At 43.5% G+C, this 14,848-nt stretch overlaps 1 protein-coding gene across 3 annotated transcripts in view; it reads right to left on the bottom strand.

Moving 5' to 3' along the window:
• Positions 1-14,848, bottom strand: part of Dip2b (disco interacting protein 2 homolog B) — a 190,604-nt gene that overhangs the window by 46,084 nt on the left and 129,672 nt on the right. For all 3 annotated transcript variants that reach the window (XM_027396571.2, XM_027396570.2, XM_027396569.2), the window contains 5 exons: positions 14,146-14,239; positions 13,659-13,778; positions 12,058-12,172; positions 10,166-10,305; positions 3,417-3,553 (listed from right to left, as the gene is read on the bottom strand). In XM_027396571.2, the coding sequence (XP_027252372.1) occupies positions 3,417-3,553; positions 10,166-10,305; positions 12,058-12,172; positions 13,659-13,778; positions 14,146-14,239 (606 nt within the window). The remainder of the gene's footprint in view (positions 1-3,416; positions 3,554-10,165; positions 10,306-12,057; positions 12,173-13,658; positions 13,779-14,145; positions 14,240-14,848) is intronic.

The following is a 14,848-nucleotide window of genomic DNA, read 5'->3' as shown; positions in this document are numbered from 1 at the left end:
AGTTCTGATCCCAGCACCCACGGAGAAAGCTGCAGGGAAGGTGTAAACAGCAGGAGCTCCAGTGGTTTCGTAGCCAGCTCCTAAAACCTAAATGACAAACAAACATGAACAAGGTGGAGCAGCAGAGGAAGATACCCCACATGAACTGATTCACACCCACATGACATACACAGAGCACATGAATACACATGGATAAACGAGGGAATGCACACATATAAAGGCATATAGCACATATATATATATACAAATAAAAAAGAAAGTATTAAAAAATAAAAAGGATATATGCCTAGACATATATTACTAATACAATATATCTTAGATAGCCTTCCCACTGAGTAGTAACTGGTCTAGCCCATGCTTTAGGACAGTTGTATAATAGAGCATTTCAAAGGGATAGGACAGCAAACCCTTGGGAGTCAGTTTACTAATAACATAGACTTCAATCAAGTCAAGATGGCTCTGAGTCTCAAGTTCCTCTCAGCTATGGAAGAATTCACTCAGATCCTCCTCTGAGCTTGTGTAAAGATAAAGCAGTGCACACAGATTTGGAGAGGTGTGTAAGGTGCCTGACCAGGGCCAGTTTTAAGGACACAGTGGTTGCAGTGCAGTCTGTCTGCACAGGTGATCTGATACCTCATGAAGTCAAACAGCTTTCATGGGCTGGGGATGCAACTCGGCAGTACCACCCTTGACTAGTACTGCAAGCACTACCAAAGAAGTGTAAAAGTTCTAGGCACGCAGCTTCCTGTATTATCTTCAAATGCTGCTTGAAGGACTGCAAAATGCATCAGTAGGTGAAAGTACTTTCCCTGAAAGCCTGATGACCTGAGTTCAGTCTCTGGGTCCTATATAATGAGCCAGATACAAACTCACACATCCACAATCCAGCACTGCTACAGGAAGGGAGGAAACGGAGATAGCACCACAAAGTCCATCCAGTGGCCAGTTAGCCTTAAATACTCACTGCAGCAGGAACAAGAGAGGCCCTGCTTAACAAAGTGGGAGTAGGGGCTGAAGAGATGGCTGGGTGGTTAAGAGCACTGGCTCGGAGGACCTGGGTTTGACTCCCAGAACCTACATGGTGGCTCACAACACTCTCAAACTCCAGTCCTAGAGTTCCAGCTCCTTCTTCTGGCATGCAAGGGCACTAAACATGCACCTGGTACATGCACATACATGCAGGCAAAACAACTATACATATAAGTAATTTTTTAAATTAAAAACAAAATGGAAGAAGGGAACTGACTCCCAAGTTGTCTTCTGACCTCTACACATGTGCAGCTGTAGCAATTTCTTACCCCTCACCTCTCCCCACTTTTCCTCTCTCTCCCCCTCATGTCTCTCCCTTTCCCTCATACACACACAAAATAATTTAATTCTGCTTGAAGCTACATGTGGTGGTATGTGCCTGTAACACCATCTTCTCAAGAGACTGACATATGAGGGTGATAAATCTGAGGCTTGTCAGAATACTCAGTGAGACACAACCTCAAACAGCAAGGATCTTATTTATTCTCAGTAAAAAAAGATTTCACGACAAGCATTACAAACACCGGAGATAGTCCAAGCACTTAAAAACAAGATGGGCTGCCAAGGGACTGAGTAGGTTGTAGCACTTGCTACTATGTCTGATGACCTGAGTCCAATCTCCAGAACCCATGTAGTAGAAGTAGAAAAGAACAAACTCCTGCAAGCTGGCCTCTGATCTTCACATGCACAATATCGTGCACACAGAGACACAGACACACACAGACACACACACAAACAAAACAAAGATTTTTTTTTTTTATTCTGTTTAGAAACAGAAACTGGGTATGGTGGTTCACTCCTATAGTCCCATCAACTCAGAAGGCTGAGGCAGGAGAATTACCAAGAGTCTGGGGCAATCTGGGAGAGACTTAGGACAATAAAAAATGTACATAAATTTAAATCAGACAGTGAGTCAACCAAAAGAAGGGTGTTGAGCATACACCTGGGGAACCTACAAGTTTCCACTCCTGCGAATGAATGGAAACAACCGCCGATGGGACAGAAGTGATGGTGATGGTAACAATAACGGGTTTATACTATGCTGTTTCAGGCTTGTAAACAGAGATGACACTCAGCCCTGTTCTTAGCCCTCTTCAGGTAGCACATGACAGATAACACAGATGTACTCCACACAGAAGGTATGCTGTCACCAGTGACAGCTAGTGTACAGTTGTATGCATCTATTTCCAAATAGAGTGATTGAAATGCAGCTTCTGATGTTTGCAGACTTACTCTACACTGTCCTACCATTTTGAGAAACCTGAATGAGGCTCTGTTACAGAAAAAGCAATTCAAAGAGCTGAAAGTCAGCAGTACTCTTGCTAACCCCATCTAGTGTAAGGGAACTACAATCCATCCACAGAATTTCTCTGGTCCCTAAAAGGTATCTCAGGCAATTAACCACCCGTTCTAATGTGCAGGCTCAGCAGAGCAACTTCTCATTACAGCTTAGCTTTGCAAGCAGAGTGCCCACTCCTTAGAAAGTGCTGTCTCCTCTAGAGTACAAGCTTTACCAGCAGTCTCAATTGTCCCGAGAGAGCCTCGGCACCCAGAAGAGAGTAGGCACAGAGAAGTCAGTACCTGCTTGAGGAGCAATCTGACCCCTGCAACAGGTTGTCTTTTGGTATGTGTACATGTACACATGCATGTGAACACATGTGTGTGAAGCTCAAAGTCAATGTCAGGTGTTTTCTTGCCAAATCCACTAGTCTGGCTGAGCGGCTTCCCTAGGGATCAGGGCAGCTGCCATGAACGCCTGGCTTGTGAGGATCGCAACTCGGACTTTCATGCCTCCGTGGCAGTTGCTTTAGCATCTCCCAGGTCTGTGTCTGGATCAGTGATCTGAGCAGCAAGTGCAATTGTCACAGCACTCTCAAAGGCAAAATCTTGAACTGACATAGCTGTAACAATGGCAAGTCTGTGAGGCCTCATTCCCTTTAATATCCACCAGGCACACCACATCACTTCCTACGTGCCAGAAGCTGACCTAATCCAGGAGTAAATGTTCATTCATTTAGTATTCAGAACAGCCCACAAGAAGGCACTGTTATTATTCACTTTGTTCTGCTTTGGTGTTGTCTGAGACAAGGTCCTGTTATGCAGCCCAGGCTGACCTTGAACTCACAGTCCCCTGATTCAGGCTCCCAAATGCTATGAGTGTAAGCACTAGCCACCATGCCTGGCTATCAGTCATATCGTAAGATAAAGGGATTGGGCACTCATTAAGGCTAGGCGGCTCACAGCAGCCAGTGAATGGTGGAGTAGAATCTGGTCTTAGGCACCGGAGTTCTAAAGACTTGATCTCAAATGCTGTGCCATCAGCCAGCAGGTCTCCCTAGTAACATTTGACCTCAGCAAACATCTCCCCGTGAAATAACATCATGTACCTCAAATGTATTTTTGGTCACGCCAGCAAGTCCAAAGTACATCATCCCTCCAGTCCTGGAGCTAACACAGATCTCTCCAATCTCATCTGTCTTGCAGAGCTGAGGAAGTCCATCTGGTTTCACAATGCACATCATACCTAGTGCACAGAAAACATGACAGAGTCTAGAAAACGGCAAAGTAACAACTGTGTTTTCAAACCCAGAGGGGTTGCACACTTACAGAAGTAGCATTAAGAACAGCCAACGGGAGCACTCCATTCTTACATTCCGCCGCCGCAGACTGACCTGGAACTAGGTGAGTGAGCTCCTGCCCGCTCCCGACCCCAGACCAGAACACCCCACCACCCCCATCCCACCACCCCCGCCTGAGCCTGCCGGCTTGGGCCAGACACGCCCAGAGAGGGAGGAGCCCCCTGCCCCACCAATCTGCTAGCACCCCATTCTTACATTCCGCCGCCGCAGACTGACCTGGAACTAGGTGAGTGAGCTCCTGCCCGCTCCCGACTCCAGGCCAGAACACCCCACCACCCCCATCCCACCACCCCCTCCTGAGCCTGCCGGCTTGGGCCAGACAAGCCCAGGCAGGGAGGAGCTCCCTGTGCCCCAAATCTGGTAGCACCCCACTCTTCCATTCCGCCGAACGACCAAGAAACTAGGAACTAGCGAGGAGACCACCAGGAGCGTCGAGATCATCTAGAGTTGTGGACATCGAATTCCTAGCCCCCACACACCACTGGGCCACAAGAGGAGATAGAGAGAACCCACCCGCACCCACTAAAAGGATATGGGGAGAAGACAGAATAAGATTTCACTCAACAACACAAAGACCAACATGACACCACCAGAACCTAGGGACTCCACTCCGGCAAGAGCTGAAAAGCCCAACACAGAGCATGAAGATGAGATGGACCTCAAAAATTATCTCAGCAAGTTGATAGAGACCTTTAAAGAGGAAACAAGAAAATCCCTTAAAGAAATAGAAGAGAAAACAAACAAAAAATTAAATGAATTGGAGGAAAAGACAAACCAAAAAATTCAAGAAATAAATAAATCTCTTAAAGAATCCAAAGAAAGCCAAGAAAAAACATCCAAGCAAGTGAAGGAAGCTCTTGAAATAGTTCAAAACATGAAAGCTGAAATACACACAATAAAGAAAACACAGAATGAGACCATGTTGGAAATGGAAAGGTTGGATAAACGATCAGGAACTAAAGATGTAAGTGTATCCAACAGGATTCAAGAGATGGAAGAGAGAATCTCAGCCACTGAAGACTCGCTAGAGGATATACATTCATCCACCAAAGAGAACCTCAAGTCCAACAAAACCCTAACACAAAATATCCAGGAAATATGGGACACCGTAAAAAGGCCAAACCTAAGAATAATAGGTGTAGAAGAAGGTGAAGAAATACTGCTCAAAGGTACAGAAAACATATTCAACAAAATCATAGAAGAAAACTTCCCCAACCTACAGAAGGATATGCCTATGAAAGTACAAGAAGCTTACAGGACACCAAACAGACTGGACCACAAAAAGAAGTCGCCCCGACACATAATAATCAAAACACCAAATCTACAGAATAAAGAGAAAATATTAAGAGCAGCAAAGGAAAAAGGCCAAGTAACATATAAAGGCAAACCAATCAGAATCACACCCGACTTCTCAATGGAAACTCTGAAAGCCAGAAGGTCTTGGATAGATACCCTACAAGCACTAAGGGAGCATGGATGTCAACCCAGACTACTGTACCCAGCAAAACTTTCAATCACTATAGATGGAGAAAACAAGATATTCCACGACAAAAACAGATTTAAACAATACATATCAACAAATCCAGCACTACAGAAGGCTCTGGAAGGAAAACTCCAACCCAACGAACATAACTACACTCACAAAAACACTGTCAGTAGTTAATCGAATTTCACCAAACACAAAAAGAAACAGAAGGGCAAAATCCACACGCAATGATACCACCAACAATAAATCCAAAACTAAGAAGAACCAATGAACAATGGACGTTAATATCCCTGAATGTCAATGGTCTTAACTTACCCATAAAAAGATACAGGCTAACAGAATGGATACGAAGACAGAATCCATCCTTCTGCTGTTTACAAGAAACACACCTCAAATTCAAAGACAGGCGATACCTCAGAGTAAAAGGATGGGAAAAGATTTTCCAATCAAATGGGCTCAAGAAACAAGCTGGGGTAGCAATACTAATATCTAACAAATTAGACTTTAAACTGAAAGCAATCAAAAGAGATAAAGAAGGGCATTTCATACTCATCACAGGAAAAGTCCATCAAGACGAAGTCTCAATCCTGAACATCTATGCCCCTAATACAAAAGCATCCACTTTTGTAAAAGAAACATTACTAAAGCTCAAACCACACATAAAACCACACACACTTATAGTAGGAGACTTCAACACCCCCCTTATACCACTGGACAGAACTACTAGACAGAAACTTAACAAAGAAACAAAGGATCTGAAAGAAGTTATGACACAACTGGGTTTAACAGATATCTATAGAACATTCCATCCAAACACAAAAGAATATACCTTCTTCTCAGCGCCACATGGAACCTTCTCAAAAATTGACCACATAGTTGGCAGCAAAGCAAACCTCCACAGGTACAAAAGTATTGAAATAACCCCCTGTATCTTATCAGACCACCATGCATTAAAGCTAGAATTCAACAGCAATACGAATTGCAGAAAACCTACATTTACGTGGAAAATGAATAACTCCCAATTGCACCATTCCTTGGTTGAGGAAGAAATAAAAAAAGAAATCAAAGACTTTCTAGAATTTAATGAGAATGTAGACACAACATACCCGAACTTATGGGACACCCTGAAAGCAGTGCTAAGAGGGAAGTTCATAGCACTAAGTGCTCACATGAAGAAACTGGAGGAAAGTCACATTAGAGAATTGACAGAACAACTGAAAGCTTTAGAGCAAGAGGAAGCAAACTCACCAAGGAGGAGTAGACGCCAGGAAATAATCAACCTGAGAGCCGAAATCAACAAAGTAGAAACTAGGAAAACAGTACAAAGAATCAATGAAACAAAGAGTTGGTTCTTTGAGAAGATCAACAAGATAGACAAGCCTCTAGCCAAACTAACCAAAAGGCAGAGAGAGAGCATGCTAATTAACAAAATCAGAAATGAAAAGGGAGACATAACAACGGACACTGAGGAAATCCAGAGAATCTTTAGGTCATACTTTGAAAACCTGTATTCCACAAAATTGGAAAACCTAAAGGAAATGGACAACTTTCTGGATAAATATCACTTACCAAAATTAAATCAAGATCAGATAGACAGTTTAAATCGAACTATAACCCCTAATGAGATAGAAGCAGTAATCAAAAGCCTCCCAACCAAAAAAAGCCCAGGGCCAGATGGCTTCACTGCAGAATTCTACCAGAAATTCAAACAAGAGCTAATTCCAGTACTCCTCAAACTGTTCCACACAATAGAAGCAGATGGGATATTGCCAAACTCTTTCTATGAGGCTACAATCACTTTGATACCCAAGCCTCACAAAGATATGACTAAGAAAGAGAACTACAGACCGATATCCCTCATGAACATCGATGCTAAAATACTCAACAAAATATTGGCCAACCGAATACAAGAACATATCAGAAAAATCATCCACCATGATCAAGTAGGCTTTATCCCAGGGATGCAAGGATGGTTCAACATACGAAAATCCATCAATGTAATCCACTATATAAACAAACTTAAAAAGAAAAACCACATGATCATCTCACTAGATGCTGAAAAAGCCTTTGACAAAATCCAACATCCCTTCATGATAAAGATCTTGGAGAGAACAGGAATAACAGGAACATATCTAAACATGATCAAGGCAATATATACCAAACCAATAGCCAACATCAAAGTAAATGGAGAGAAACTCAAAGCGTTTCCTCTAAAATCAGGAACAAGACAAGGCTGTCCACTCTCTCCATATCTCTTCAATATTGTACTTGAAGTTCTGGCTATAGCAATAAGACAAGAAAAGGGGATCAAAGGGATACAAATTGGAAAGGATGAAGTAAAACTTTCACTATTTGCAGACGACATGATAGTCTACATTAGTGACCCGAAAAACTCTACCAGGGAACTCCTACGGCTGATAAACACCTTCAGCAAGGTAGCAGGATACAAAATTAACTCAAAAAAATCAGTAGCCCTACTATACACAGATGATAAATCCAATGAGAAAGAAATCAGGGAAACATCACCTTTCACAATATCCACAAGCAACATAAAATACCTGGGGGTAACACTAACCAAAAAAGTGAAAGACCTGTACAATAAGAACTTTGAGACCTTAAAGAAAGAAATTAAAGAAGATACCAGAAAATGGAAAGATCTCCCATGCTCATGGATAGGTAGAATTAACATAGTAAAAATGGCAATCCTGCCAAAAGCAATCTACAGATTCAATGCAATCCCCATCAAAATCCCAACACAGTTTTTCACAGACATTGAAAGAACAATACTCAACTTTATATGGAAAAATAAAAAGCCCAGGATAGCCAAAACAACTCTTTACAATAAAGGATCTTCTGGAGGCATCACCATCCCCGACTTCAAGCTCTACTATAGAGCCATAGTTCTGAAAACAGCTTGGTATTGGCACAAAAATAGACTGATAGACCAATGGAATCGAATTGAAAACCCTGATATCGACCCACGCACCTATGGATACCTTATTTTTGACAAAGGTGCTAAATCTATACAATGGAAAAAAGACAGCATCTTCAACAAATGGTGCTGGCACAATTGGATGCGGACATGCAGAAAATTACAGATAGATCCATACCTGTCACCATGCACAAAACTTAAGTGCAAATGGATCAAAGATCTCAGCATAAATCCAACCACACTGAATCTTCTAGAAGAGAAAGTGGGAACAACCCTTGAACAAATTGGCACAGGAGACCACTTCCTGAACATTACGCCAGAAGCACAGACATTGAGGTCTGCAATTAATAAATGGGACCTACTGAAACTGAGAAGCTTCTGCAAGGCAAAGGAAACAGTCAGTAGGATAAAACGACCACCCACAGAATGGGAAAAGATCTTCACCGATCCCACATCTGACAGAGGACTGATTTCCAAAATATATAAGGAGCTCAAGAAGCTAGCCACCAAAACACCAAACAACGAAATTAAAAAGTGGGGTGCAGAACTAAATAGGGAATTCTCAACAGAGGAATCTGAAATGGCTGAAAGACACTTAAAAAAGTGCTCAAAATCATTGGCCATCAGAGAAATGCAACTCAAAACAACTCTGAGATACCATCTCACGCCTGTCAGAATGGCTAAAATAAAAAACACCAATGACAATCTATGCTGGAGAGGATGTGGAGAAAAAGGAACACTCCTCCATTGCTGGTGGGAGTGCGATCTTGTAAGACCACTCTGGAAATCAGTATGGCGGTTGCTCAGAAAAATGGGAATCAGTGTACCTCAAGATCCAGCCATTCCTCTCTTGGGTATATACCCAAATAGGGCATGTACTTACAACAAGGACATATGTTCAACCATGTTCATAGCAGCATTGTTTGTAATAGCCAGAACCTGGAAACAACCTAGATGCCCCTCTATTGAAGAATGGATTGAGAAAATGTGGTACATTTATACAATGGAGTACTACTCAGCAGAAAAAAGCAATGGAATCTTGAAATTCGCAGGCAAATGGATGGAACTAGAGGAAACCATCCTGAGTGAGGTAACCCAGTCACAAAAAGACAAGCAAGAGCCCTCACCCAGTGGCTGATGGAAACAGAGACAGACATCCACAGATATACAATGAGCCGAAATCGGGAATTTAGTTGAAGAGAGGGAGGAATGAAGAACGAAGGGGTCTGTACTAGGATGGAGAAACCCACAGGAACTGTTGGCCTGAACAAGGGAGAGCACATCGACCCCAGATGCTGTCCAGGAGGCCTGTACAAGACTGATCCAGACCCCAGAACATAGATGTCAATAAGGAGGCCTCTGCACTCCAGGGAGCCTCTGGTAGTGGATTAGTATTTTTCCCTGGTGCAAAAAGGGACTTTGAGAGCCCATCCCATATGAAGGGTTACACTCTGGCCCTGGACACATGGGGAAGGGCCCAGGATCAGCATAGGAAGACTTGGTGGACTTTGCTGAGCTCCCGTTGAGGGCCCTACCCTGCCTGGGGAGTAGTGGGTGGATGGGGTTGGGGGGATGGGCTGGGGGTGGGGGAGAAAGTTTGGGGGTGAGGGGAGGGAGAGGGAGAAGGGACTTGAAATAAGCTTGTTCCCTATCTAGAACTAATAAAAAAAAATAAAATTAAAAAAAAAAAAAAAAAAAAGAACAGCCAACGGAAGTGCCACAGAAAGCCATGACCCTGTGAAGTCTATCTGGCACCTACAGCTCTTAGACACGGGTGCACTGAGAAAAGACTGCAACAGCCTCATGATGAAGCAAGGGCTGGCCTTATGTAGGGCCAGTGCAGTACCCACAAGAGCAGCACGCTCTGCCTTCCTGGGTTGGCAACTGCAGTGAGAACAGTGACTAGCATCAGCCCTCTGTCTTCTCATTTCCCCACCTCTTTACCTGGGACTGGGGAAGGAACCCAGGGCTCTGGGCTCGCCAGGCAGGCCTCCCACCACCAAGCTATCTCCTCAGCACAGCACCACTATTTCTGATGACAAATCTTATGAAATCCCAATAACACTCCTCACAACTTACCCCCAGGCATCACATGTCCCACATCCTGGACTGTCAGTGCTGAATTTTTATCTTCAGTATTGACCCGTATTACCCCATAGCTCAGTCCATTCATTGAGAGAATGGCTCTTCCTGGCAAGGGAGCCCCTGGAACCCCTGGCCTAAAATGTGAAAAAAGAAAAACAAAACAAAACCAAAAACATCAAGCCAAGTCTATACAAACACCCATGCATATAAACAAATAAATAGAAAACACATGAGGGGTTGACAAGATAGTTCAATGGTTAAAGGCTCGTGTCATAAAAGCTTAAAGACCTGAGTTTGATCCCGAGGTCCACATGGCAGAAGGAGAAAATCAAATCCTCTAAGCTGTCCTCTGACCTCCACACACCTGCTGTTGTATGTGTGCCCAAACATATACATACACATGCACACACACACACAAATAAATAATCTTTGAGGAAATTAAAACAAAAAGCCAGGTATGATAGCTCATGCTGCAATTCAGTACTCAAGAGGCTGAGGCAGGTAGATCACTGCAAGTTCTAGCCAGCCTGGGCTACACAGTGAGATTCTATCTCAAAAACAAAGACAAACAAATAAACAAACAAACAAAAAAAAAAAACAAAGAAAAGAAAGAAAAAGGTGGGGGAAGAGGGCTAGAGAGATGTTCAACAATGAGAAGCACTTGCTCCGAAATCGTGAGGACCAGTCTGGGTCCCAACATCCCATGTAACAAGCTGGGAATCCCCAAAATGCCTATAATGCTAGGTCAGGGGTGCAAAGCAAGAGGATTACTGTGGCTGGCTAGCTTGCAGCCTAGCCAAGATGCAAGAATCAGGGAGGGACCCCACCTCAGAGGAAAAGGCAGGGAGTGATGGGACAGCTGACACCCTCGTCTGGCCTCTGCTCAAGAGCACCCTGCCCACTTTGATCCAGGTGTCTGCAGACACACAATTTTCTTTAAAGAGACTATGCTAGTGTGGGGTGTACTATGAAGGCAAATTTTCCACATATTTTCTGGGGTACTATTGAGAACTGCCAACTTCAAATTTAAGATGCAAAGGATTCTGAGGAGTAAGCAACATAGAAAAATAACTCAAAGCCGGGCGGTGGTGGCGCACACCTTTAATCCCAGCACTCGGGAGGCAGAGGCAGGCGGATCTCTGTGAGTTCGAGACCAGCCTGGTCTACAAGAGCTAGTTCCAGGACAGCCTCCAAAGCCACAGAGAAACCCTGTCTTGAAAAACAAAAACAAAAACAAAAAGAGAGAAAAAAAAAAGAAAAACAACTCAAAATGAGATACGAACAATTACATAAAAATTCAGTTTCTCTGTGTACTTCTGGCAAGAAGAGAAAAAAAGATGAGATGTCTGAAATGCCTTTACTAGGTAAATTCTACTTTTAGGTCTTTCTTTTATTATTTATTTTTATTTTACATGCATTGGTGTTCCACATGCATGTATGTCTGTGTAAAGGTAACAGAAGGCCTGGAACTGGAGTTACACACAGGTGGGACCTAGGAATTGAACCCAGATCCCCTAAAGGAGCAGACAGTGCTCTTAACTGCTGAGCCATCTCTCTAGCCCCAACTTTTGGGTTTATGAAGCATTTAAAACTCCTTTCTTTCTTTTTTTTTTTTTTTTTAAAGATTTTATTGATTATGTATACAACATTCTGCTTCCATGTATATCTGCACACCAGAAGAGGGCACCAGGTCTCAACAACAGATGGTTGTGAGCCACCATGTGGTTGCTGGAAATTGAACTCAGGACCTCTGGATGAGCAGTCATTGCTCTTAACCTCTGAGCCATCTCTCCAGCCCTAAAACTGCTTTCTTATCACCAGGAAAAAACACACATCTCATCCAGGCTGAGACAGCCATCAAGAGAAGCTGACACCTCCAACAGTACCTGCGGATGGCCACAGTCATGGCCTCAGCAGACGTGGCACATGGACAGATGGCCTCAGGTTTCAGTCCGTGGCTTTGGAACAGGCTCAGGAAGGCATCACAGGATGACACAGACCCTACGGAGTTAGAACAGATGAACTTGAAAGCTAAGACGACCATTTTCCTTATTGCAGGAAACTAATGGGGCTGTGTGTGTGGCATATTTGTGGGTCGGAAATCACACTGTACGTCAGTCATTCTGTGCAAACAGTTTACTGTACCTTTGAGGGGGCCTGACACAAGCTCATCCAACCCATGAAATTTCCCTGACAGTACCTACAGTTACAACCTGGAAAGGCTACACTTACCAACAGGACAGAACAAGCTCAGAGACAACACTGTAGGTAGCATGCAGCCAGGTGGGACTCTAGCAGCTATCCTGAAATAACGGCTGTAGCCAGGGCAAAGCAGCCATGGCAGCCCTACCTGCTCTCAGTGATTTTCTCTGACTCTTGCTTCTTAAGTTCTCCATGTGTGTTTTAAGGCAGGATGAAAGTTCACTTAGGAGAAAGAGCACAGCTTCCAGTGCTCCACAGAGTCCCTCGAGTGGAGGACCAGCACTTCCGTGCTTATCCACAAAAGCAGACAGCGCAGTAAGATATCTAGAAGTTTCTTGCAAATTCCCTTTATTTGCTGACTGGACGAATTTACACCAAGTTGATATATACATCAAGTCACGTCCAAACGTCCAAACCTCTCCTTGCACCTAAAAGCCTCACCTGGAGGATTTACATGAGCAAGGCATGGTTTCAAAGCGCCTATAAGCCCATCAAGAGATGAATGGATAAACAAACATGGTGTGTCTATGACAGACTACATGTCTATCATTAAACTTAACAAGACTGCTTCATACCAAGTATGCAGAGCAGGCCAATCTACAGATAGAATGTGTGTGTGTGTGTGGGAGAGAGAGAGAGAGAGAGAGAGAGAGAGAGAGAGAGAGAGAGAGAGAGAGAGAGAGAGAGAGAGAGAGAGAGAGAGACGAGCTAGTTGAAGAGCGCTTGCTGCTCTTCACCAGGACCCAAGTTCTGTTGCCAGCCCAAATGTCAGACAGCTCACAACTCACAACCACCTGTAACTCTAGTTTCAGAGGGTCGGACACCCTCTTCTGGGCTCTGAGGGAATCTGCACACATGTGGCGTATACTTACACAGACAGACAGACAGACAGACAGACAGACAGACACACACACACACACACACACACACACACACACACACAGAGAGACACAAACATGCACATACATTTTTGAAATCTTTTTTGTCCTTAGAGGAAGGAAAGTCATGGCTGTCTGGGGCTGAGGGGCACTGCAGAGGATGAAGAGTGACAAACAGCGAGAGTGTGGTTCCTCTTAGGTTAACAGAAGTGTTCGAAGCTTCAGGTGTGATGATAGGTACACACCTACAAACACACCACAACACTGACTTGGACCCTTGAAACAGACAAGTGTCATCACTTGTAAATGACATTTCAGTATGGATATTGAAAACAGAAAAGCTCATAGAAAAGGAGCAAAACACCCTGCCTGTCACATGTTCTGGGATTTCTACACCCAGTACTCACAAGGATTGGCACCATCAGTGACAATCAGCATCCGGAGAGAACTCAGGCTCACGTCCCTTTGGTCCCGATGTGCCATCATGGCCCAGTGTAAATCTCGACACTTCACAAGAGCTACTTTGGCTACAAATGCAAAGGGGAAAGAGTTATGACATACACACATGCTTAATTTGGGCATAAATTTAATATATTACCACAAGAACATTTTTACTTATTTAGCAATAGTTCTCACTTGGGGAAAGCAAGCATCATATTCAGCCACTGACAGGTCACAGTCAAGGATAATCTGACAACACAGCATTCAATAGAGCTAACTATGGCTCAAATTCCAGAGAATTCAATTTGTAAGAAAGAACACAGTAAGATAAGGCAAACAGCTTACCTAAACAATCACTCCAAAATTAGATAAGCCACCAAGGCAAAGAACTGTTTCTCTATAAGAGCATGCTTCCACAAGTCTCATAATTAACATGTGGATGTGTGTGATTACCTTTGTGGGCATGGACCCTTTGGACCCAAGAGAGAGGACAGGTCTTCATAACAGAGTAGGGTACACTAATTGTATGCATCTTATTCATTACATTCTGAAAGCAGAGAAACATAGAAAGCAGTCAATACAAAACATGTATTTAGCACCTTGAAGCTGTATTGATATTTGACTAACAATGTTACAGAGGTATTACTCAAGTTCACCCTTTCAAAATAAATACTTGAGGTGCTAGCATGAATGCAGAAGCACCTCCCTGGTGCTCTCCTTTCTCTCTCAGGGCATCACAGTGAGGCCACCTGTCCCCCAGTCCCATGCATGGACATATATATGTGACTTTAGGAACACCAGGGATATAAATGAAAGACATGATAGTATACATGTATCTGCCACTTGCTGCTTTTCACTTGCATTGTTTCGCAGATAAATCTATGCATGTTAGAACCAGAGGGCTACCCGCTCCCTTTGTACGGCTGCACATGTTACAATCAGTGTGGAAGCAATGCATTTGCACTCACATTCACTACACAACTGTTTCTTTAAGGTAGACACAGAAGAGAAGCCCTGCTAAGTCACAACATCCCTGCTTTTAGAGAGTTCTCGGGTACTACTAAATGGTTCCCCAATTGACTTAGTGCTCCATGACGCTCCTGCTTGCCACATACTACAGGATAAAGGGAAGGGAATGAAAATGGGACAGCACTAC

This window comes from Cricetulus griseus, chromosome 2 (assembly GCF_003668045.3).
Source record: "Cricetulus griseus strain 17A/GY chromosome 2, alternate assembly CriGri-PICRH-1.0, whole genome shotgun sequence".
NCBI classification, from domain to species: Eukaryota; Metazoa; Chordata; class Mammalia; order Rodentia; family Cricetidae; genus Cricetulus; species Cricetulus griseus.
Note: the sequence above shows the minus strand (reverse complement) of the source record. Positions and strands in the feature narration are given on the sequence as shown.